This window comes from Nannobrachium achirus, assembly GCF_963921795.1.
Source record: "Nannobrachium achirus genome assembly, chromosome: 21".
Taxonomy (NCBI): domain Eukaryota; kingdom Metazoa; phylum Chordata; class Actinopteri; order Myctophiformes; family Myctophidae; genus Nannobrachium; species Nannobrachium achirus.
The window spans coordinates 39866863-39890930 of record NC_137828.1 but is presented as its reverse complement, the minus strand read 5'-3'; the positions used below and the strand labels follow the sequence as shown (position 1 = coordinate 39890930).

General features: G+C 39.7%; 3 protein-coding genes across 3 annotated transcripts; 1 reads left to right on the top strand and 2 right to left on the bottom strand.

The window, feature by feature from the left end:
• Positions 1-6902: 6902 nt before the first annotated feature.
• On the bottom strand, positions 6903-11361 carry gimap4 (GTPase IMAP family member 4). The gene is made up of 3 exons (XM_080751530.1): positions 11248-11361; positions 9482-10264; positions 6903-8943 (listed from the first exon to the last, which is right to left on the bottom strand). The coding sequence occupies exons 1-3, from the start codon at positions 11276-11278 to the stop codon at positions 8939-8941; spliced, it is 819 nt and encodes a 272-aa protein (XP_080607656.1). The 5' UTR covers positions 11279-11361; the 3' UTR covers positions 6903-8938.
• Positions 11362-12959: 1598 nt separating this feature from the next.
• On the bottom strand, positions 12960-18208 carry chmp4c (charged multivesicular body protein 4C; the record flags this gene model as incomplete). The annotated part of the gene is made up of 5 exons (XM_080751767.1): positions 12960-13021; positions 13277-13412; positions 13834-13942; positions 15704-15881; positions 17965-18208. The coding sequence occupies 5 exons, from the start codon at positions 18206-18208 to the stop codon at positions 12960-12962; spliced, it is 729 nt and encodes a 242-aa protein (XP_080607893.1).
• Positions 18209-19501: 1293 nt separating this feature from the next.
• On the top strand, positions 19502-23151 carry zfand1 (zinc finger, AN1-type domain 1). Its single transcript, XM_080752016.1, has 8 exons — positions 19502-19583; positions 20297-20339; positions 20428-20467; positions 20815-20942; positions 21409-21500; positions 21697-21815; positions 22265-22420; positions 22893-23151. The coding sequence occupies exons 1-8, from the start codon at positions 19529-19531 to the stop codon at positions 23064-23066; spliced, it is 807 nt and encodes a 268-aa protein (XP_080608142.1). The 5' UTR covers positions 19502-19528; the 3' UTR covers positions 23067-23151.
• The last annotated feature ends 917 nt before the right edge of the window (positions 23152-24068 follow it).

Below are 24068 nucleotides of genomic sequence, written 5' to 3'. Positions count from 1 at the left end.
TTCTTCCCTCTGCTTTTCTTACTCCAATGTGAATGTGTTTGCAGTCATTGTAATTGCTAATCAGGCTTTTGAGCTGATTAAGTCAAATTGAATTTCTGTTGGTAAATAATATTCCCATGCAAACAAAAATAAGTGTTTGACACCAGTGACAACAGAACAATTTAAGAAACATTCGTGGTGTCCTGAATTCTCCTGAAAAATAAAGTCAAAAGTGCAATATTAAACCAATACAGTTTTACATAGATAGTACATAACAAACAAATAACAATCACACTTGTCTGGATTCCCCATTAAACCCTTTTGTTTGCCCTTGTATTGAGACCAAAGACTAATCTCAACATCTCAGTTATCTGTATTTTAAACTACTGTATGTATCTCCACCTTCGCAGACTGAGCACCCCCTTGTACACATTATATCCCAACTCTGCAGTTCAACTGTACCAGAATGTAGCAGTTTCAATATCTTTGACTCTTAATGGCAGACAATAACACTGCATCCTCCAGTTGCACTGTCACATACAAACAGTCAACCCAGAAATACATTTAATAGTGGAGGATGAAATGACTCATCGACTATAGGTACACCCAGCACTACCCTGATTGAACATATTCACATGGCTGCCATTTTGCTCTTACGTCATACTCGGGGGCCATTAATTAAGAGTAAAATCGCTGACATGTTATTATGGTCATTGACAATTTCAATTTTTTTCTAAGGTTCAATCTCCAGACTCTACCGCAGAATACATACAAGATAGACTTCCAGATCCTCTGCATGAGAGCAATGTGTTTGACTTTCCATGCAGCTGGATTTATTTTTTATCTTTCTATATGTCAGATTTTTATTTTTGTTTCCGATGACGAACTGTTCTTTGCAAGCACATATACCAACTGCTGGGTGTACATACACTGCTACTTGAAACTGCAAATGTTTTTTCTCTTTTCTTTTCACTGTCAAAAACAGGTGGGGGTGGACTGTTGGATTCGTTGGCCTATCTGCAAAGTCTTGACAATTTGAGCGTGAAAGAAATATCAAAAATCAAAGGGGCTTGTAACGAAAAGTGCAGTAATGAATTGCTTCACTGGACTTGATTGATTGCTTTACTCCGCTCTCTCAACACTTTTCTTTCTGGGTGAGGAAAAGCAATGTTTTGCTGTTGTTGAGATGGGTTAACTGTGGTGTGCTGTTCCATTTTCTCTGATTCGCACATTGAAATAAACAATGATTGATCCTAGAGGTACATTTAGAGTTTATAATTTAACGTGAGAAGAATTTGACTTTCTTTTAACTGTGACCTAGTTTCGCTCTGACCTTATCACGACTCCTTACGACACGATGAGAATCACAGTACCATAGCTGTCTGTACTTTATGTAACTACTGTCATTTTGATTACATTTGAAATAATAAAGAATGTTGTTTAAACAATGCCATATGCGTTTATTTCCCTATGCCCCAATTGGCTTGTTGTGGTGCTTCTTACTTGAGTCAACCTACTGTTCCTTAGCTCTACTGTTCCCTCAAAACTAAACCTCACACTAACCCTAAAGTTCCAAGGGAACAAGGCATGACCTCCATGCTAGAGGAAGAGGGAGCTAGAAGGAGTATGTGTATATCCTGCTGTGCATTGATGTGTGTACCAGCCATACTATTAACTTGGGAAAAAGAAAAAGAAAAGAAAAAAATCACACTCGTGTGAACTGAGCGGTGGTGTGTGTGTGTGTGTGTGTGTGTGTGTGTGTGTGTGTGTGTGTGTGTGTGTGTGTGTGTGTGTGTGTGTGCAACAGCGCCCCTCCCTTAACATGTGTGGTCAGAAAAGGTTACTGCAGTGCCAGGCTACGGACACGGAGACATACAGACAGACAGACAGACCCACACACACGGCCACGTATAGGAGCGTTGTGACCACCGCTCAAAAAAAAGAACATGATTGCTTTCCTTTAACCCACTGGTTCTCAAATTGGGGTCCGGGACTTACTGACTTGACTGATTATTGTGCTGACTATGGCTGGCTCAAGCTCAACGAAGATTAGACAGAAGTGCCTTTGTCAAGTCCCACCCCATGTCGCTCTGTTACTAGGTGGGACAAAAAAGCCAGGGAAGACTTTTTTTTCCATTCACTTCCATTATTGTAATTTAAAGTACCAAAAGAAAAACATCTAAGTGATATTATTTAAAAAAAAGGAACAAAAAAGTACAGTAGTTAGTCACATTGCAAAACGGGGGTTTTCCCACGTAAATAAATGTTTTAATTAGAAAAATCCTCCGAAACAGAGGGAGAGAGAGCAGGCTGACTTGCGCTGAACAGGAAGTTGTGGAACTATAGGCTCGTCCTCAACATAAAATGTATTTTAATTGTAATTCTGCCCATTTAAAATATATGTACCCGATCGAATATATCACCGCACCGCAATGAAAGGACTTTGTCCCACTGCATAACTCCGCCCCTGGTAGCAAAAGTGAATGATTTTTCTGGTTGGCCGGGTCAGGGACCAATCAGGAGGCTGACAAAGGGTGAGCATAGAAATGTTATATCCAGTACCCTGGGTAGCCTGGCTATACAAGTAGCATTATTTGGTATAGGTTATAGGTCCACAAAAAAGTAACTATGTCTTTTTTTTTTCATGAATGTCATTGACCCATATCATATACTTCACACTGGATTCTACTTGCCCCCCCCCCCCAAATACTGCACATTCCACATTGCACTTTCCTTGTCCCTGCTAGGTTTTTAAAGGGGGTTACCTGTTAAAGGGGTGTACCACTCACATTGAACTATGTAATTGATATACCTCAGAGTTGTGTGGAAATAAGAAAAAAGTCCCCCCATTCGGTGTTGCCTAGAACTGGAGGATTGGTTGTGGGGTCATGTGATCAGTGACATCATGAAGGTGTACTCATCAAGCCAAAGAGTACACTTTCATGGTGTCACTCATTACTTGACTCCACAATCAATCCTCCAGTTCTAGGCAACACCGGGGGGGACTTTTTTCTTATTTCCAACTCTAAGGTATATTAATGAGTAATGAGTGGTATTCCCCTTTAACTTATTTTATGAATATATAAACGTGTGTGTGTGTGTGTGTGCACACGCATGCATGCGTTTATTATATTGCTGTAGTGTTGCTGTAATCTTTCTCACCATGTCACGCACTTCAATGCTATTCACGTATTTAGCCACATCCCCTTGTTTCACAGCTTCAGTGAAATGCTGCTAAGTTCACACACACGCACGCATGTACATACACGCGCGCGCGCACGCACGCACGCACACACACACACACACACACACACACACACACTCAAAGTTGGGTCTGGGAGCTGGGTCTACATAGTGAGCAAGCTATGAATTTCACTTTGATATTTTAGCGCTGATGTACCTACAGTATGCCTGGGGGAGAAGTGGATTGATTCCTTGGAATCGTTAGCCAAAGTCCTTAGGATTCCGCTATCAATGCCTGCATGCACGATGACACCACACACGATACGCTGCCTTGACCGCAGCCAACATGTTGTCTAGGCAGAGGCGTTCTAAAGTCTGTCTGTATTTCACGACAATGTGCATGTTAATGTCAAACTGTCATTGGATGCACCTGTGTGCTGTGCTAGTTTTGATAATGAGACGTCGGCTTTCATATATTCACTGTTAACAGTTACTCAAGCTTACTGCATGGACGGACATGTCTCCCCATTCTGTGCCCGAGCTAGAGAGTGCCCTAAAAGTTTGTTTTCAAGCTGCCACCTCCCACGTTCTGACTGCTGTCATTACTAACACAAAACGAGCTGCATGCATGTCCAATGTGCTCCGTGTTTGCTAAATGCTCCCCTATCACGTGCAAGAAAGAAAAGATTGCAAATCCGTTGATCCAAACTATAGAAGACAGTACAGCAGAGCAGCAGCTCTGCAAGGAAGCACAAAGTAGGCCTACACTGTAAAAAAATAACGTTATGCCTTCACGTTCTGACCACCGCAAAAAACAAGACATTGGATTTAGCACAATGTAAAAACTAATTTAATTTCTTTTTGAAAATAAATGAATACAAATAAAATACAAAATAAACTACAAAAAGAAGAACATGACAGGAGAAGCAGGAGAAGGAGGGGAGGTAGAAACACCATTGGCCAATAATTCTGACCAGCCCCCAACATGGCTGCAAGCACTACTATGGCACAATAGATGACCACAGTGGCTGTGTATGCTGTGCATCATCTATTCAGAGAATATCATATCAAATAAATGTTAAATGAACTTTTTTAAAAAACCTTAGAAGGAATTGAAATGTTCAAAGACTTGCACACATTTTCACGATTTTTCAAAAATAGCAGATCTACAAGCTCAGTGCCGCGCTGTGAGCTTGTAGATCTGCTATTTGTCAAAAAAGCACAAAATAATGCATAATAATGCGTTCGCAGTCTAAATGGGTGAAGAACATTCATGGGGGGCCCACAGTGAATCCTTGTACCCAGGGCCCAGAATTTGGTGTGACACCCCTGCACACGGGCGCACACACACACACACACACACACACACACACACACACACACACACACACACACACACACACACACACACACACACACACACACACACACACACACACACACACACACACACACACACGCTGGGTGCCATGTACCTGTTAGTGTTGCTGCTGAGCTCAATGGAAACTTTAATTAAATATGTCTGCATTACATATGTACACACAGAGAGAAAGCACTCAACAGGGTTCTTTGGTCCGCTTCAACAGCCATTAAGTAAATCTTGCAATCATTTCTTACAAACCAGTTCAGTGTAAAGGATCACTTGATGTTTAAATAAATAGTGTGGATGTAAAAATCCCAATGCCCAAAACACACTCGCGACACATTGTGAGCTTGTAGATCTGCTATTTTCAAAAGTAAATGTATACATTTTGAACTTGGGACATTCTGCACAATGAGTAGCTACTACTTTTGGTACTTTATGTTGATGCCGACACTTTTTACTCAAGTACATTTTGAATACGGTTCTTCTACTTGCAACAGAATATAATCTACATTGCAGTATCGATACTATTCCGAGGTGCCATTGTTTCGATGTCCCAGTAGGCCGAGGCTAACCTGCCGACGCTGGAGAATGTTAACCTGGTGAATGCTAACCCTAAGCCTTAACCCTAGCCGGACTACTGGGACTTCGAAACAACAGGACCTCGGAATATTGAGATTTTGCCCTTCTTCCATCACTGATTTCCTCTACCACAACTGGACTCTCTGCCTCAAAAGAACATCCTTTTCTTCTTTACATCAACTGCATCCATCCACAATGAGGGCAGTGATGTAAAACACTGCCAGGCAAAGGGGTGGGCCCACAAAGCCCACCCCTGGTTTATTGGAATCTTTATGTTGGTGGGGGTTGAGGCGACAGTAGTAAAATAGCTTCTCTGCAGATTCCACATGCACAGATAGAGCTGTCAGCAGTATGGAGGGAAGACAGCAGTAAACAAGTTTCAAAAGAGGAATGGAGCAGACCTCAGCAGGCCATGGACAAGAAAGAGACTAGAAGGAGACTGCAAAGTCAAGGAGAAAAAACAAAGGCTAGGTCAGTACCTGAACCTGTCGATATAATGGGTAGTGGTGTACTCAAGTACTGTACGTAAGTACACTTTCAACATTCTTTTTTAAAACTATACTTTAACTTCTACTCCACTAAATCTCAAGAGGCAAATAATTTTACTTTTTCTCCCCTACTGCTACACATAGTAATACACTGCTCCTAATAGCTATTGTGGGTAAATGTCTAGTTTTAGGTGGGTAAATGTCTATAGTCTATTTTAATTCTTCCAGTTTTCCTTTTAATTTAGCACTTTGAGATTTGTTTCAAATGTAAAGTGTGTTACAAATAAAATGTATTATTATTAAATGCAGAGGGTCTGAGTGTGAATTCCAATTGTGTGTAAATGTTTGGCAAATATCACAATTAAAGGGGTCACAATTATTACCACTTACACGTATTTTGTCATTATGTTGATGTGATAGTTGGACACCTTTGTGTCAGATCTCATGGTGAACTTGGGAAATATGAGTCTGTTGTTGGCAAGGTCACTACCATGCAGTCATCAAGTTGTTTATGCATGTTATCTCTGTAATGAAATGTGATATCTTACTGCCATCTAGTGGTACAACTAACACTGTCAAAGTTGAGGGTGAGGCTCAATATTGGAAAGATATTGGGCCCCTTCCTTACTTCATTCACAGGTGTTTAGCAATGATTCTAATGAAGGCAGTACGAAAGGGGTAACAAATAATGGGCAACTCTACAGATCCATCTCAGAAAATTAGAATATTGTGTAAAAAAGCATTGCAGATGCCCTAGCACCCCAAATCATAACTGACTGCAGAAACTTCCCACTGGAATTCAAGAAGCTCTGACTTCAGAAGGTTGACATTTCTCTATTATAAATCCTTGTTTTGAGTGGTCTTGTGTAATATTGTAATATTTTGAAATATCATATGAGCTGTAGGCCTATGCTATAAAAAAAAAAAAAAATTTAACAAAAAAGGTTTGGAATAATTCACAGAATGTCCACTGTATCTATAATATATGAAAGTTTCAAGAATTAAAGTTTCAAGAAAAATTACTTTTACACAATATTCACATTTTTCGAGATGGATCTGTATCTTGCCAACAGAAAATACTATGATCCTGAGTCCGAGTCGCTGTTTGTTAAAAACTTAAAGAACTAGCTCTAGACTTTAATAAAAAATAGACATTTATTTTGATGAAATAGAAAAAAGACAAGACCAGTGCTTGTTAAAATATAGAAATTATTTTCTTGATAACGAACATTTCTGTAGGAAAACAAGAGTTGTAGCAAGGCTACAACAGGACATGGGGTTAAAATTTCGAGTTGTCACACCCTCTCTCCCATATCAATTATTTTAAAGTAACTTGTTTCACGTCATGCTGGTACATGCAGCATGAAGGATAAAATTAGATGCAATGTGTACACACATACACACAATTTTCAAAAATAAAGGCCAAACCTGGCTTTACGCCAGACGTCAGTACAATTTCAAGAAGTCAGTATCTGGCCACATTTCAAGACCGATATAGTGCATGTTATGATTGTCAGATAAGAGTATACATACAGTAATTCTGTACACAGAAAAACACACACACACACACACACACACACACACACATATTATTGCGACCGTAGGTCGTAGTTAACTATGGAAACCGGCACATCTTGTCCACGTATCTGTCTGTCACACCTGACAATGTGGTTCCCCTGACACATCACTGTGACATCACAGGCTCAGAGCAGGGATAACGCCTGATACTGTGGTTCTCCTGACACATCACTGTGACATCAAAGGCGACATCACAGTCAGATACTCAGAGCAGGGATCTCCATATAAGGGCATAAACAGGTGACAGCACAGTGTTGTGGCTGGTTCAGACAGGGATCTCCATGTGTGGAAATAAAATGTATTGTATGTTTTGATGTCATGGGAACCACTCTAACAGAATCGCTTTTATGCCCATACCTGTATATGGAGATCCCTGATGTCAACAATATTAAGCCCATATCTAACAGGACTTCATATGGGAATGCCCATATATGGAGGAAGACAGCCCAAATCTGTGTGGCTGGTTCAGACAGGGATCTCCATGTATGGGCATGAAAGGGATTGTATGTATGATGTCAGATGTGATAGACGTCATAGGATCTTCACATAACGAATAACTGAGTAAGCATGTTTGGGGTCTCACAGCATATCTCCAACTCCATATACATACACACTCACATACTGTCAGCGCAGTAAAAGACATTCATGGTCGAGAAAAGCATGGCTTTCAAGTAAGCACTGTTGCAAGAAAAGGAAAGAAATGTTAAAAATCTTAATATTTTGAAAACGGTTTAGTAAAGTATACATGATGTGAACATATACATCATTATCAGACTTAATTTCATCCTTCAGCTTCTAGTTTATGCCCCAAAATGACAATTGTAGAAATATTAGACCTTAATTTCGAATGTTTAAGCATGTTCTAATCATGTATACTTAACTTTACATTTTCAGAATATAATTTTTTTGGAGGAAATACAATTTAACACTGAGGTGCCCAATCCTCCTTGGTGCCCACTTGTCGTTATCATTAGAACTATACACTTAAAATGGAGTAAAGGGAAGCAAAAAAAAAGTTTGGTCACAATAAATGGGAATCTTCCCCTGAACGCTACAGTAACAATTTAGTAGTGCAGATGTTCCATGGGTGTCTGTCAGCAAAGACAAGAAACTGTTCATCACGGGTTTGCAATTTGTCCTGAGTAACAGCATGTTCTTCCTTGTTACAGAACCAATTAAGTCTGTCTCATTCCATTACCATCACCAACTAATAGCCGTCTTGGTCTATTAAAATCACACAGACATTTATGAAAATGTAGGCCCCACGGTCTGTTGAAATCAAAATCTTTAACTTAAAAATGGAGTGATACTGCAAAAAAAAAGGTCAGTCACACCAAACCAGTATGATACTGCAAAAATAATGACTGTCCAGTGCCCACACTAACAAATCCAAAATATGCTTTCTCCACAAAAATGACCCATTTAGACCAGGAAATCCTATACCGGTACGTTGGCATAACTTTAAAACAGGGCAAGTGTCTGTGTAATTTTAGATGTTGTATATAGCAACAGGAATTATTTTCAATTTTTTGAATTAAAAAAATATATAAGATTTCTGAAACCTTAGGTTGGGATTTAGAAGGCATTTTTAAAATCAGTCTTGGGTCTAAATGGGATAAACCGTCATACTTTGTATATTCAGTGGGCCATGCTTCAAGAGGATGTGAAATCAGCATGTTTACAATCAGGTAAGAAGCAGATCATTTACTGTGTCCCCCCAAGTGGCAGCTTGCAGGATCCATCATTAGCCAGCTTGGGTGCCAAGTTAATCTGAAATCAAAAACAGATCTGTTGTTAAAGGGACTTCATCTGCAATGGATATGATAGCAATTCTTCAGGGACAGGTCATGGACATACTGTATAACAGACTGACATTCAGACAAGAACATCAGGCTGATAGCCACCTCCGCTTTGTGTCGGTGGCATCAGCCTATTTCTCGATAACGACCACTGAGCCAGACGTTATCCCTTACATAACATTCATCTCTTGCTACAGTTTAAATCATGATCAGTGACGGAATAAGTACTTAGATCTTTACTTGATGTAAGTAGTATCAATACCACAATGTAGACAAGTAAGTGGTGTTGAGGTAAAAGTAGAAATTGGAAATACTTCAGTAAAGTAAATATAGCTCAACATTTTACTTAAGTACAATACTAGAGAACTTAGTTACTTTCCACCAATGATCATGATCAACAGCCTAAAAGTGCAAATACCTCTTATCATACTAATATAGACTGAACGTGTTCTGATGTAAGCAATCAATCACACTTGAACTCTGTGAGTTGAGATCAATATGTCACTCACTGACAGGAGGGTCCGCCACCATGGCTTGGGCCAGTGCGGCAGAAGAGTTCTGTTTGGGCCGCGCTCCAAGCTCCCGCCCCTCTCTGGCTTGGTTCTGAGCTGCAGGGTTCGGATTCTGATCCAGGGTTCTCTTCTGTCGCTCTGCCTCCTCTGGGTTGAAGAGGCCTTCCTCCGCCACCACCTTCTCCACTTTCTCCATCAACCTCCCCAGCTGGGGATGCTCCCCGAAGATACAATTATTAATGACAAAGTATCTCTTTTTACACTTCTCCAGCACCCACTGCAGGTCCTTGCCCTCCCTGCGGATGTACCTTTCGATGGAAATGTTTCTCAACACCTCTGCCCACGTGAACACCACGATCGTGTGCCTCCACACGCTCTCCCCGAAAAGGCCTACATGCTCTTCGATGCGAGTGCGGTCGACATCCGAGAACATGCCCACTGGGATGACCAGTAAAAAGGCATGGGGCCCTGGAGCACACATGGAGGGACCTTTCACGATCTCCTGCTGATAGCTGGCCGGCGTGTCCTGGGAGGTGAACCAGCCCGGCGTGTCCACCACGATCACGCGTCTCCCCACCACCTCGGTCTCCCTCATCACAGAGAACTCAGCCGCTCGCTCCAGGCGGAACTCCTCGCGGCCCAGGATGGTGTTGCCGGTCAGGCTCTTCCCTGGCCACCTCCAGCCCAGCAGCACCAGCCGAAGCTCGGACAGACGGTTGGCGGCGGCGGCCGCCTCCCGCTTCTCCTTCTCCAGGGCGGGGATGCCATTTCCTGTCGTCCCTGTGGTGGTGAGTCAGGGTAGTAATGTGACTGTGAATGTAGTATTTCATAATATGGGTGGGGGCTTTACAAATGTGTCAACTTTATACCACTATTGTCTTCTCTGTTATAATGAACGGTACTTTTGACAAATAAACTCATACATTGTACTTTTGACCTTGTCCTTGTGTTTTGTTTTATGGTTTAAAGAACAGTGAGTTAAATATCACATACCAACCAAGTTCAAAAACACTTTCCCTAGTGACCACTCCTCTCCACCCCAAAGTGCCCACTCTTCTCCACAACAAAGTGCCCACTCTACCAGGTGCCCACATTTCTCTAGTGCCCACTCTTCTCCACAAAAAAAGTTGTCCACTTTTCCTAATCCCAGATTTCCCTAGTGCCCACTCTTCCTAATCCCAGATTTCCCTAGTGCCCACTTTTCTCCACACCAAAGTGCACACTTTTCCCTAGTGCCCACCTTTCCTGTTACCATATAGGGTATGTGACAGAGAGGGGTGTGTGACTGTGTGTTACTGTAGCTCGACCTCCGCTCGTAATAAATCTACCCAAAAGACATAATAATAATGTTTGTTCTATTCATTGATTTCCTGTCTGTCCCAAACTGCATATCCACATAAAACAAGGTTCAGACAGAACCGTTCAGCTTCAGCAGGTTATGTCTGTTGATAATAAACAAGGATCACGTTACATACAGCGTCCAGTCAAAGTCAGATCAAGGTGAGATTCTGGACGTTTACGTTCAGAATAGTTTAAGATAGTTGTAAGACTTAAGTTATTCTTCTGTTTGACATTTTGGCCTTGTAAACGTAACCCAGTGACACTGGACTGGCGTATGAAACGTGTCACATTCCCAGGATTACATTACGCTGTACAACCCGACTCCTCCTTAAAAAGTAAAATCCCGTGCTCTCCCCGTTTCGCCACACTGGTGATGATTACTGGTTAAATAAATGTAACTAAGAATGTGTTTGAGGACTCACCTGTTGCTTCTGCCGGCGTCTTCGTCTCCATTCTTGAGTTTATACAAGTTAAGATCAAGTAGTAGCCTACTCTCTAAGGCCGAGACGAGGCAAGAAACAACAAGGACTTCCGCCTCTAGTTCAGCTCTAGTTTCTAAAGTTAAGTGAGTCACTTAGGGAAATATGACGTCCGGTCAAGGACTTCAAAATAAAACTCCCTCTGACTCGTTTCTTATCAGTGGCAGTACAGTACAGTACAGTACAGTACAGTCCACAGCTTACAGTAAAGTGTGTGTTTACACCCACACAGATTGACAGATAGTGACTAGTGACAGTTTGTGGGATGTTAGAAAGTGTGGGATGGCTCATGGGAGCTGACAGTAAGATACACCACTACTATAGCCATACTGACAAAATACTTCCAAAACATCAAGGATGTACATTGTACACAACACCAGAGGCAGCTGCACAAATCACGTCCAACACAGATTTGGCTCAAACAAAGGGTTAAATTCGTTCTCCTGCTATGCCACAAAAATGTGGAATGCCCTACCGGCAGCCTTAAAGGAGTTTAAATCCCTACCCTCAATTTAAAACCACTCTGAAATGTCACTTACAGGCGGATGCAACTCGAAACTGGTAAAAAAAAAAAAAAAAAAAAGACAAAGCCAAAGCCTATCCTTACCTTTTTACTGTAAAAATATATATATATATTTCCTTTTTATCATTTAATGTTTTATGAATTGAGTACAAAGGGACAAGCCTAAAGACATTCCTGTGGTCTTTATCCTTTTAGTTGACCTTGTTGTATCAGTGAACTGTACTGTCCTGTACCTTTTCCTATGCAAACTTCTAATAAAGTATTCAATCAAATGGGTTGTTTAACATTGTTTGTACATTTTATGACTAGCACGGCTCGGATGCGGCAAGTACTGGGAGCTGATGGTAGGTGTGGCACTCCACCTCAGCAATCCATCTCCCAGAGATCTAGCGCATTGTAATCCGAGTCCCCAGAAGTAATTTTTTATATGCACATTGTAACGGGGACAGACTCCCGCGTGTTACCGACAATAAGCCAGTAGACTACAGCTAGGAAAAATTAACACATGAGACTCCCTCTTTCCCAGGTGTTTAACATATAGCCTACCAGGAAACAATTAACAGCCCAAGTAGATTCCAAGTACTGCTGAAGATTTATCAAATTAACCCCCGAAAACCCTCTCTGCAAGCTTCAGTACTGATTCCCTGTTTTGTTGACAGGCAGAGCAGATTTGTTGAGAACAAGACTTGTAGTTAACCTGGAAACCTCTACTCTAGATGACATCTCTGCATATCAGTACTCACATACCAAGATTTAAAACCGAAAGGAATAAACAGATCAGACTAAAAGGCTAAAATATGATTTTTATTTACAGTTCTGACATATGTTAAACATGAATTGCCTTGAAACATCAATCATAAAATAAATCTTAAACTATCCTCCATGTCTTCATAGCTTGAGGATGATGAAACAAACAAGAACAGAGTAACATACAAGCCTAGAGCCATTTATTGAATCCTTCATGCATTCTCTAAAACAAAACAAGACACATGACAGCATGTGTGCATAAAGAAAGACATAAAAGACATTAAAAAGAAAGAAAGAAAAGAAAAAGTACTTCATATTCCCCATCAAAACAGCTAATAATACAAAATGTGTGCTGTATCAGTCTGGATCAGTTCACATTAAGGACTTAAGTTGCCCAGGCAGCGAGCATTTGCATGTCATCGTCATCTTCAACCTTCTTCTTGGATGCTGCAAATGGAGGAGGCGCCATTAGGCACTATACAATTGATATGTCGTTATTGTACTGTAGGAAAGGTTGCAAGTTGGTATGACCATGGCTGTCAAATTTGTTGACATTTACGGCAAAAGTAACAAGACATTTCTCAGATATCTAGTTTGTAGATCTGCTATTTTTGGCTAATGTTCCCTCCAGAATATGGATGAAATTGGTTAACCTTAAAAAAAAAAAGGAAAAAGCGAAAAGTGAAATGTTGTGATACTTACAAGCACGCTGACTTGGCCGTGTGGATGGTGTGGATGGGAGTTTAGAGGAGTGCGCACTGGGCAGCTTGCCCCTGTTCTTCATGCTCTCCTTAAACTCCTCCTGTTCCAATTCTGCTAGCTCTGCCAACAGCTCATCCTAAAAAGAAAAATAATAAGCAAAAAGTCACAAGTTAATATCATGACTTTCTCAGATGCATTCTATTCTATATTATAGATCAGTACAGTGCCATAGTAAAAAGGGGAGATGACCCTAGCGAACTGTGCCATATTAACATCTTCTGTAGTAACAAATGGATTTACAAAAATAAATTAAAAAAAAAGAGCCAAAATAGATTTGATATTTAATTCTGTCATAGGCTGCAATGCCAGCTTGACAGCGATCCCAATCCCGACAACCTTTGCTGCATGTCACTCCCCATGTCCTGTCAGTCTACTGTCCTATCAACAAAGGCATAAATAAAAAAAAAATAAAATAAAAAAAAAATATATATATATATATATATATATATATATATATATTTTTTTTTTTTATAGGCCTATTAAAAAAAAGTTATTACCTCATCAAATGTGTCCCCGAAAGGTCGGGAGATTGCATCACAGATCTCCTGAGCCACGTCCTGTTGCTCTGTGATATCCTGCATGAGGGAGTCTATCTTATCAAGGTCCCTGAGAAAGAGAGTGAGTGGTAATAATATAATAAATGTGTCACAGACGGTTGACCATATGGTATCACACGGTATCATAACCAGGAATTAGTTGAGTAACTTGTAGCATGTTCCATATTGTAGTACCCACAGGACCACAATGGAAACAAGTCCCCAGGGCTTTTTGTGTTATCCTTTTAACAATCTTTGCAAACCTTACCTCTGTAGAATAGGCAAACAAACTGTTAATAAAGTATTCAACCAATCAAAAAATAGGCAAACAAACTGTTAATAAAGTATTCAACCAATCAAAAAACATGTTTGTTTGTTTTTTGTTACGGTTTCCATTTTAGTAGAGAAAAAGCAGTACAGCATGTTCCATATATACTGTATGCGTTTTGTCAATAAAAATGTCAATCATCTCGATTCTCCAAACATCTGGCCAGCTCGTTTGTGCGTTCTGTAGCACATCCACGTAAGTAAGTGTGGGATGTCCTTTTAATTGATGCCCTTATGTTGGTTCCCAACAAGGGCTTGCTGGCAGGGAGTTACTAGTGTCAATGGCAGTGACTGGCTAGTGTCATTGTTATGATATTGAAGGTGGGATTGTGCGTTATGCTCGTGGATAGGTTTCTCTCCTCTCTGTGGCTGCATGGGTCTGTGTGTGCTAGAGTGCGTATATGAGAGTGTGGAGCCTGATTGGATTATTATAGGAGGGGAGTTCCAGTCGCAGCCAGTCCGGATTGGTGCCCAGAGGACAGCGCCATCTTTAAAAGGCTGTCAGTGAGCCGGCGTCAGCGAACCCGTGCCTGCCTGACTCCCAACCCGTCTGTCTGCCTGTTCGCTGTTGTATTAGCCATTTGTGCATGTGAAGCCTTGAACAGATATGTAGTTGTATGTGAGCTTGAACAACACTTGAGTCCACCTGAGCGATCGCCGCTGTTAAACACCTCTCGATCTCTTTTGTTCTCAGCTAAAGGGGAGAGGGCTGGGGTTTCTTTTTGATTTATCGGTTCTTGATTTATAGTTGTTTTTCAGTTAAGGAGGGGAAGCGTTTGTCTTTTGTTTATTCTTGATAGGTAAGATATTTTCTGTTCTAGTTTTGGTTTTGTTGTACCCTGTCCTCCACCCCGGAGGTCTGTCAATCCGAGAAAATGTAATAAAAACTTGAAAAGTCGAAAGTAAACTGTCTGGACGGCGGTTCTTGGGAGCTGGGAAGGTCGGTGTTCCACACCATATTATGTGGTGCTCTGGTTTCCCCTAAGCCGGAGCGTTACAGTCATTCTCCTGATTGCCATCTTCTCTGATACACTTGATCAGTGTCCAGCAGTCACAAACATAAATCAGGATGGACTCCACAGTTACAGAAAAGAAACGGATGCTGCACACACTACACCACCATTCCTAGATGAAAGAATGTACCACTTTAACTCCATTGTTGTAAATAGTAGTAGCCTAGTGAAGGTAAAGGCAGCAGCTTGGGACCAGCGCCAGAATTATTGTCCTCACCGTTAGTACGTAGTAGACTAAAACATTTTTTCAAAACATTGTAGGAAATCAGTTGTCTGATCAAGCTGATCCACAAGCTCACAACACGTTGCCTATTTTTGCCTATCATGACATGCCCAGAAAAGGGACACTAGATGTGGTTAAAAGACATAGTGGCAGAATACAGAGTTTTTATAACAAATTATAAAAATAAACAATTATTCGTTAATAAGTCTGATATGCTCTAAATATTGGTTTCAACATATTTCCGGTTACTTGCCACTGGCATACTTACATATTTTGGTGGACTCCCTTGATAGCCTTGGCAGCGAAGCCCATGTTCTTCAGAACCTCAGTGTTGGTGCTGGAATTCTCCAGCGCTTCTCTCTGGAACTCAATGGTGGAGAGGGTCCCATCAATCTGGGTGAGCTGCTGCTCAAAGCGCTTCTTCCTCTTCAGGGCCTGCAGGGCAGCTGAAACGGCACACAAACATTACACTACATTGTTTGCCTTTTTAGGCTTTGAAGACAAAAATTGCACAGGGCAGATATTATGACAAGGTGGCGTTGATTTTAATTTGGACTCAATGTGATGCTGCCAGCTGGGTAGAGAGATGGGAAAAGTACTCACGTTCTGTACTTAAGTAAAAGTAAAAGTACTTGTGAAAAAAACGACTTTGGTAAAAGTAAAAGTACTCATTCCAAATAATTACTCAAGTAAAAAGTAAAAAGTACGTGCTTTGAAAAGTACTTTTAAAGTAAAAGTAAAAGTATTTTTACCGTATATTTCTAGAATTTTAAGGATATTAAAATTAAAAGATCCCCACCAAACATACGTCTTAAAACTGGCCCAGAATTGGTTTCCTACTATGATGTGAAATCTAAATGCAGCAGTGTTTTTTTAGACTGAGTACCAGTTATAGATAATATTTGACTCTCCAAGAACAATCATTATTATTATAAAAAATATATGTATATCCCACGATTTTGTAACCCATTTTTTAAAGTGCCAATTGACCACCAAGTAGGCCTACACCATTATGACTGATGTTAAAATACAGATAAGGTTTCCTAATAAGAATGTCGTTTTCATTGTTCAATTATAATTATAATACATCTCACATCCACAGACAGACAGACAGACAGACAGACAGACAGATTTCTGACTGTTATACTTTAAGATGTTTTGCATGTCTGTCAGAGGACCCCAATGTAAACAAGCCATACAGACTGTATGGATCATACAGGAGTGCGTTTGCTATGCGAACTGCTAATCAAGTATTCAATCAATCAATTCAAACAAATGCATGCATGCACACGCATGAGGGCACGCACGCGCGCGCGCTCTCTCTCACACACACACACACACACACACACACACACACACACGCTAAAGGCTTTTGCGAGGCAAAGATGACCGAAGCTACAGTTGTGCAGAGTCTGCAGAACGTTTCACTTTTTCCATACAGAACTTTATCCAGCATGAGATAAAAAGCAATTGCACTGACTCACCTAAGCTTCGGAGGTTAAAAAAGAACGCATTTCCAACGCGTGTGCATTACAGGAGCAGCATATGGCCAAAGTCTTGTGTTTATAATCCATAGTTAGTTATAATCCACGTGAATTAATTGTTGATGTTTGAAAGCTGTGACGAGATGAATGGTTTACAGCATGATGGTAGAATTAAACCACCTTTCTTCCTCTTCCTATGAAAATCGTGGATTTCAAAATAAGAGCATAGGGTATTAGGCTATTATGTTATGTAGGCTATATGATTAGTTTTATTTGGTAGTCTAGTTGCAGGAAGTAAATAGACCGGTGCTTTCCTACTTGACACAATGACTCTCACTCTGGCCAGGCAGCAGCAGAGCGTCAACGCAGCCTCTATGAATGATGATCAAGCGCTGTAATCATTTTGTTTGATCTGCCACGCATCGGCGCAACATTAACACAAAACCAAAGTAGCGAGCCTGTTTTGAAAATGTAGCGGAGTAAAAGTACAGATACTTGTGTTAAAATGTAACGGATAAAAGTAAAAAGTAACCAGAAAAATAATTACTCAGTAAAGTACAAAGTACTGAAAAATGTACTTCGTTACAGTAACGAAGTATTTGTACTTCGTTACTTCCCACCTAGAATAATCATTTACCGTTAAACTTTTTTAATTACCAACCGACATCTAGTAATGTATTTTATTACATTTGTATGAGAATGAGTTGTAAAAAGGACCCCAATTTAAACTAGAACAAAAGCTTTCTTGTGGTGTAAATCCTTTAAGTTAGTTGATGTATCAGTGAACTGTAGTGACCTCCTGTTTGTACCTTTTACTATGCAGACTTCAAATAAAGAATTCAAACAATCAATCAATCTTCAAAGCAACTAAAGATTTCAAATAATTGTAAAAAGCCTTGCTCCTTCATGAGGGTGCCTTATATAAATCTGACAATATATTGTCCTCGCCGTTAGTAGGGTCTACGACGTAGTAGACTACTAAATGTATGTATAGCTAATTATGCGACTTCTCTTTAGCACACAGCAAAAGACAAAAATAGCCTACCCCGTTTGTTTTTCATGCCATTTTTCTTGGCCACCATTATTTCCTGTTCTATTTTCTTCTCCAAGAAGTCCTGCTTTTTGGCGAGCATCTCCTCCGTCTCTCGCAGCCTGTGGATGGCCTCCTGTGGGGTCGGTCCCGTCCGCGAACGATGCTGTTTGGACCTCGAAGAACTGGATGAATGTGAATGTGAGCTGGAGCTGTGGGAGCTGCTCCCCTTGAAAAGTTTCGAAATTTTGCTCGACATTGTAATGTTAACCTTTTTTTTAAAATTGTATTTGGTACACACTGCCCGGGTCTACAGCGTAGGCCTACACTACTTTTTAGACGATTAAAATCTAACCGTCACGTCAAAACTTCTTCGGCCGGTAAACTCGGTATGAAGTTGATCTTCCTGCCCAACGACTTCTACTTGCATTCAAAAGAGAGTCAGCAACGGCAGCCAGTGAAAGTTCACTCCACCTGCATGACGTCACGCTATACGTACCTGGAAGACCGACGCCCATGATAATACATTATCTTGTAGTGGAGGAAAAAGTACTACTAATAAAAACGTCTATTTTATTTGCTAATGTTATGATGTCATTGTGGGAAGTAATAGCCTATTGCAAAGTAGAAATAGGCTACTGCATTCCGGAATACATGTACAGGAGTAAAAATATATAAAGGTATTGGTATCAAAATGTACTTAAAGCACCAAAAGTGGAAAGTACTCCTTATGCACAATGTCCTCATTGCCCTGTTTGAAGTTTTCAAAATCTGTTGAAAAATAGCAGATCTACAAGCTCACAATGCGTAGTATCGCGATGCATTGTGATCTTGTAGATCGGATATTTTCAAATGGTCGAAATGTATTTAGGGCTGAAGTGGTATTATGTTTTGTAATAATACTCAAAATAAAGTAACCAACTAGTAAGAAGTTTTCAAAAAAATACAGAGAAATATAGAGAGTAAAAGTACAATATTTCGATCCGATGTAGTGGAGTAGAAGTAAAAGTATTGGAAATACTCAAGTAAAGTAGGCTACAAATAACTCAAAGGTGTACTACTTTACACCTTTTATATGAGATACTTCAATGGTTTCCAGTGGAAATAAGCTTAGTCTTTTCATGGATCTCCTTTTAGTAGACCTTGTACCAGTGAACTGTACCGTCATGAAACTGTACCTTTTCCTATGCAAACTTCTAATAAAGTCTTCAATCAATCAATCAAACAAACCTCTGATATCATAATCTGAGTTCCCAGATGTCCTTCTTTTTTTCGCCACTAGGGGGCGAGAATGCTACATCTGCTACACAAAACTGAAAGCCTGGTAGGCGAGGTTACACAAAAGAAAACTATAAAAGTATTAATATATATATATATATATATATATATATATATATATATATATATATATATATATATATATATATATATATATATATATATCTTTTCCGCAAATATGCTTCAATCAAAACGCTTTCTTTTGAGCTGGGGGAGGGGGGGGGGGAATGGCAAAGTCACATGACATGACTCTATGGGTCAAAGTTGATGTTGACATTTTCCAGAATCACAGTCAATCATCATGGCTGAATTAGACATCGGCAGTCATTGCCAAATCGACACGTGTTATCAACAAGGTTTGTGTCATAAGTGTCGACGTTGTATGGAATTTGATGGATATCCACTTGTAGCCTTTGTTTGCCAGTCAATCGATCAATGCACCTATTTATCAGTCGTTTAGTTGTCAATATTGGCTAGCTAAGCTAACGCTAAGTTCCTTGGCCAAGCACAGAGTTATGTTATTTATAACTCTTATAACTTAGTAGTAGTTAGATGTTCTCTCCTGTTGGGTGGTAGCTCGTTGAGGCTTAGAATGAAAAGTGTCACTTAGAACTTGCTATGTTTATAGCTAGTGTTTATGTGTGTTACCTTAATGCTAGGCTTTAATGCTAGCACTGTTTCCCAATCAGTGGGTCGGGACCCATTTGTGGGTCACGTGCGGTGCACATTTTTATGGGTCCCTTAATTTCTTGTTTCCTACATTTTGTTTTTAATTATAAAAACATTCAAAAAATAAGACATTTTAATGAATTAAAAACAAAATGTAATGATTTTTACAATAATTTCATGCAGAAATATAATAATAAATCAATAGCCTAAATCAAATACATTTGTAATAAATACCATGAATTAGTAGTGAAATATCTACAAGCTCTCATAGCATAGCATTACATTAAGTTCAGTTTAATGTTTAATGACATTTGAATCGATGTCAATGGCATAAATATTTTCAGCTTTCCCTTGAATGTTTAGTGTCAGACGGATGACCTAATATTCCTTCTTCCGATAGATTTCCTGCCTTTTGTATGTGCTTCATGTAGTGGCATTTTCTGGTAAGATTAAGGCATCCAATTAATCCACTTTGATATTTGGGTGTTCCTTTTACTGTATATTAAATGTCCAAACTACCCTCTTTTGCAGTCTTGAGCACAGAAGCAGAGCATCCCATTCATGTCCAGAGGTAGGCTGGTTGTATTGTGCAGTAACCTATGTGATTTAATCTAACCAACAAATATGGTACAGGTTCTTGTCGCAGAAACCTTTGCTTTTTAGTATTTGTTATTACGTGTATGCCCTACTTAATCATGAAAATAGTAGATCTAACAAGCTATAAGCTCACAACGCAATCAGCAATGTAACATGTGAGATTTGTATTATTTATTCTATAATGCAAAGGAAATTAAGGAATGGTTGTGGACATGGGTGAGGTTTCCACTTGACAGTGATGAGTGCATTCGTTGTGAATTAGCCTTTGGCTATGCTTATAGTTTTTGCACATAATGTTAATATTGTATATTAATTCTACAGGTGTCGGAGCAAAGGGAGTGTCAGACCTCGGGCGGCAGTTCAAGTTATCCATGTTCATTTCAAGACTGCAAGGGAAAAGAACTGTTACCAGTCATATGCCCACAGTGTGAAAAGCATTTCTGTTTGGCGTAGGTTCACACTTTCATCTCTTATTCTTTAAGCCAGTCTTATTTGTACACTAGTCTACATATTGTTGTATGAACTAGAAACAGAATACCATTTGAGACAAACTGTAGTGAAACCCATTTGAATGAACCCATTTCCCCTGTGATTGATGGGAGAGTGTTTTTTGCAGGTCGTTCAGTCCGAGTGTATCAAAGGGTGCGTTCGGAAATGCGCACCGGGTGTGTGCTCAGTGTAGTCAGTGCAGTAACCTCAGTAAAACTATGCCTAACCCTAACCCCTAAACCTAACTTAACCCTAACCTCAGTAAAACTATGCCTAAACCTAACCCTAACCTCAGTAACCGTGACGCGGGTGATTATCTAACACACCCGGCGCGCATTTCCGAACGCACCCTTTGATACACTCGGACTGATCGACCTGCAAAAAATACTGTCCCTGTGATTGACACTGCTTGTTTTTGCTTTACAGCCATCGGCATCAAGATGATCACAAGTGTGAGAAACTGGAGACACCCAAGCCTCGAATGGCTGCCACCAAAGAGCTAGTGCAAAGGATAGTGGGTCTGTGACAATTTTGACAACCTCAGCCTGAGCCATGCCTATTGCCTACATCATGTCACTACATGTTTCTTATGCCATTCTTTTTTTAATCACACGAGAGCAGTATAATACACTCTGCTTTGTATCACTACTCTGTGGTCTGTATCACTAGTCCAATTACATGTATATATTTTTGTCCCCCCCTCTTATTTTTAAGAGTCAAAGACGGCACCCACCAAAAAGGGACGGAAGGGGGCAAAGAATAGTGCAACTGCAGCAAAGGTGGCATTGATGAAATTGAAACTGCATGCTGTGGGAGACAAGGGACTGCCACAGGTAACTTTAAAAAAAAAAATTGAGCTGGGTTGTTAAAGCCTCACTTACTATGTAACTTCTTTTAATTTATACATTTTATTTTCTCCAATATTTATGGTAAAGTATGTTAATAGAATATAACTTATTTAATTGGTGGTTGTATTTAGTCTCCCTGCTCTTCTATTGAGACATTTAGATTTTGTCAAAGGTCATGTCTCACATAGACAGTATCTTACTCAAATTTTAGCCTGATGGTCAAGATTCAATTTATCCCCTGAGAAAGCAGGCAGGCTCTCTTGGCTCAATGGTAAAAATGTCAGCACTTGCACGTAGTACTGCTTTAATTGTGTTTGTTTAATCGAGCATCAAAATGTTGTTATACTGTATGTGCCTGGAATGTTCTTATGATTATCAGTGATTATGTGAATTGTGTATGTATTTTTTATATATATATATATTTGGATTTCCAGGCGGAGAGGACCTATTTTCAGGTGCATCTCCCCAAAGAATCTGACGACTCCAGCAAACCCATGTTCTTCTGTTCCAAGTGGAGTGTGGGAAAGGTGGTGGATTATGCTGCCACTCTAGCCAGCCTAAAAAATAACAACAATGTACTGGCAGCTAAGGTAATATCACAATACCATTCCTGATTCAAATAAAACATTTTCTTTTGTTAATTTTAATATTATGCATTTACAAAGTACAGAAAGGAGGCATCCAGTTTCCTCACTTCTACCCTGGCCAAACCATATTTCCCTTTCCTCCCCACGAGTCCCCAGGGAGGATTGATTGAATACTTTGTTAGTCAGAAATGTAAACAGCATGTGGTGCAGTCATAAGGCTAAAAGGATAACACACAGAAGACCTGGGGACTTGTTTCCATTGTGGTCCTATGTATTCAATTCATCAACACATGCTATAAAAAACAATAATGCATATCAAGGAGAAGAAGAGAACAAAAAAAATGTCAGCAACATTTTACTTCTAACCCTTTCATTGGACAAGACATTTGTGAAGTACTCTCTTACACACGTATGTAGCTAGCAAGTAACAACATGCTTCTGTCTTCCTTACGGATGTTGTCTTGGTGATATTTAGAAGCTGCGGTTGTGCCATCCCCAGACAGGTGAAGCTTTGCGGATGGATGACACACTGCAATCCCTCCTGGCTCACCCAGAGACACCCCTATACACTGGGGGTAATGTGATCTTGGAGTACCTGGACAATGAAACCACATGCCTTGAGAATGTGCTCGACTATGTGCCCGAGTGACTCACTGCATGCATGTTTTTTTGACCATTGGCATTATTGTTTGCTATACTGTATATTTGTGTTAATACATTTCTTATTAAAAACAACTGGCCAAAGATACATTTTCCAATAATTACCTTCAACTCCAACCTAATGTTATAACATCACAAGTTTATAGGTGTAGGTTTTTTTGTTTTTTTTTTGCAAGCTTCCCACTAATTGAATCTGAATAATCTGAAGGTTTTATTTATCACTACACTATCACTACACTACACTATCAAATTTCAATTTTTATTTTTATTTTTTTATAATCAAATTTTTTATTGAGTTTACACAAGAAAATGAGTGACAGAAAAGTAATAATATACATAATATACAAACTGCAATAAAACAAATTAAAGATAAACAGAAACAATAACAAAAAGAAAAATACAAACAAAAATACGGGCGGGCGAATAGCACAATACAATATTCATACAGTTATCCATACTTATCCATACACAGTCAATTATTCAGAGTGGTATCATCTCCACACAAGGGGCAAATTAAAAGGTAAATTGAAGGAGTACAGCTGGGGCTTTCCAAACCAGGTCATCACTTCCATTATAAATCAGTGTAATTTTCACATTTTAAATAAGAAGAGCAAATCTATAAAATATTCAAACAAATATAAAAAAGTAAAAGGTGTAATAAAGTGTTCATCTGTGTATTATACAAATAAGACCAACTAGCAGATATCATAATGTGTATGTGTTCTTTACAGCATGATTAAGATATGTAAACATAAAGTAACACTTACAATATGGGAATTAGGTCAAAGCAGACACAGTATTTTTGCAATCAGTTCTGTGAGATAACACTGTGTACAGGAAGAGTAGCAGATAGCTAGCCTGACTGTTGATGGTCAAAATCTGGCCAGAATCGACCCAGGTGGGACTTGAACCCACAATCCCCAGCTCCGGAGGCTGATGCCTTATCCATTAGGCCACTGGGCCGCTATCATTACAAATAAAAGATACTGTA

Bases quoted from the DNA above. Each gene is read 5' to 3' on its own strand.
- gimap4 (XM_080751530.1), bottom strand. From the start codon at position 11,278: ATGGAGACGAAGACGCCGGCAGAAGCAACAG. The intron at 10,265-11,247 runs GTGAGTCCTCAA...TCACCACCACAG, and splicing joins GACGCCGGCAGAAGCAACAG to GGACGACAGGAAATGGCATC.
- zfand1 (XM_080752016.1), top strand. From the start codon at position 19,529: ATGGCTGAATTAGACATCGGCAGTCATTGCCAAATCGACACGTGTTAT. The intron at 21,501-21,696 runs GTCTGTGACAAT...CTTATTTTTAAG, and splicing joins GCTAGTGCAAAGGATAGTGG to AGTCAAAGACGGCACCCACC. The intron at 21,816-22,264 runs GTAACTTTAAAA...TTGGATTTCCAG, and splicing joins GAGACAAGGGACTGCCACAG to GCGGAGAGGACCTATTTTCA.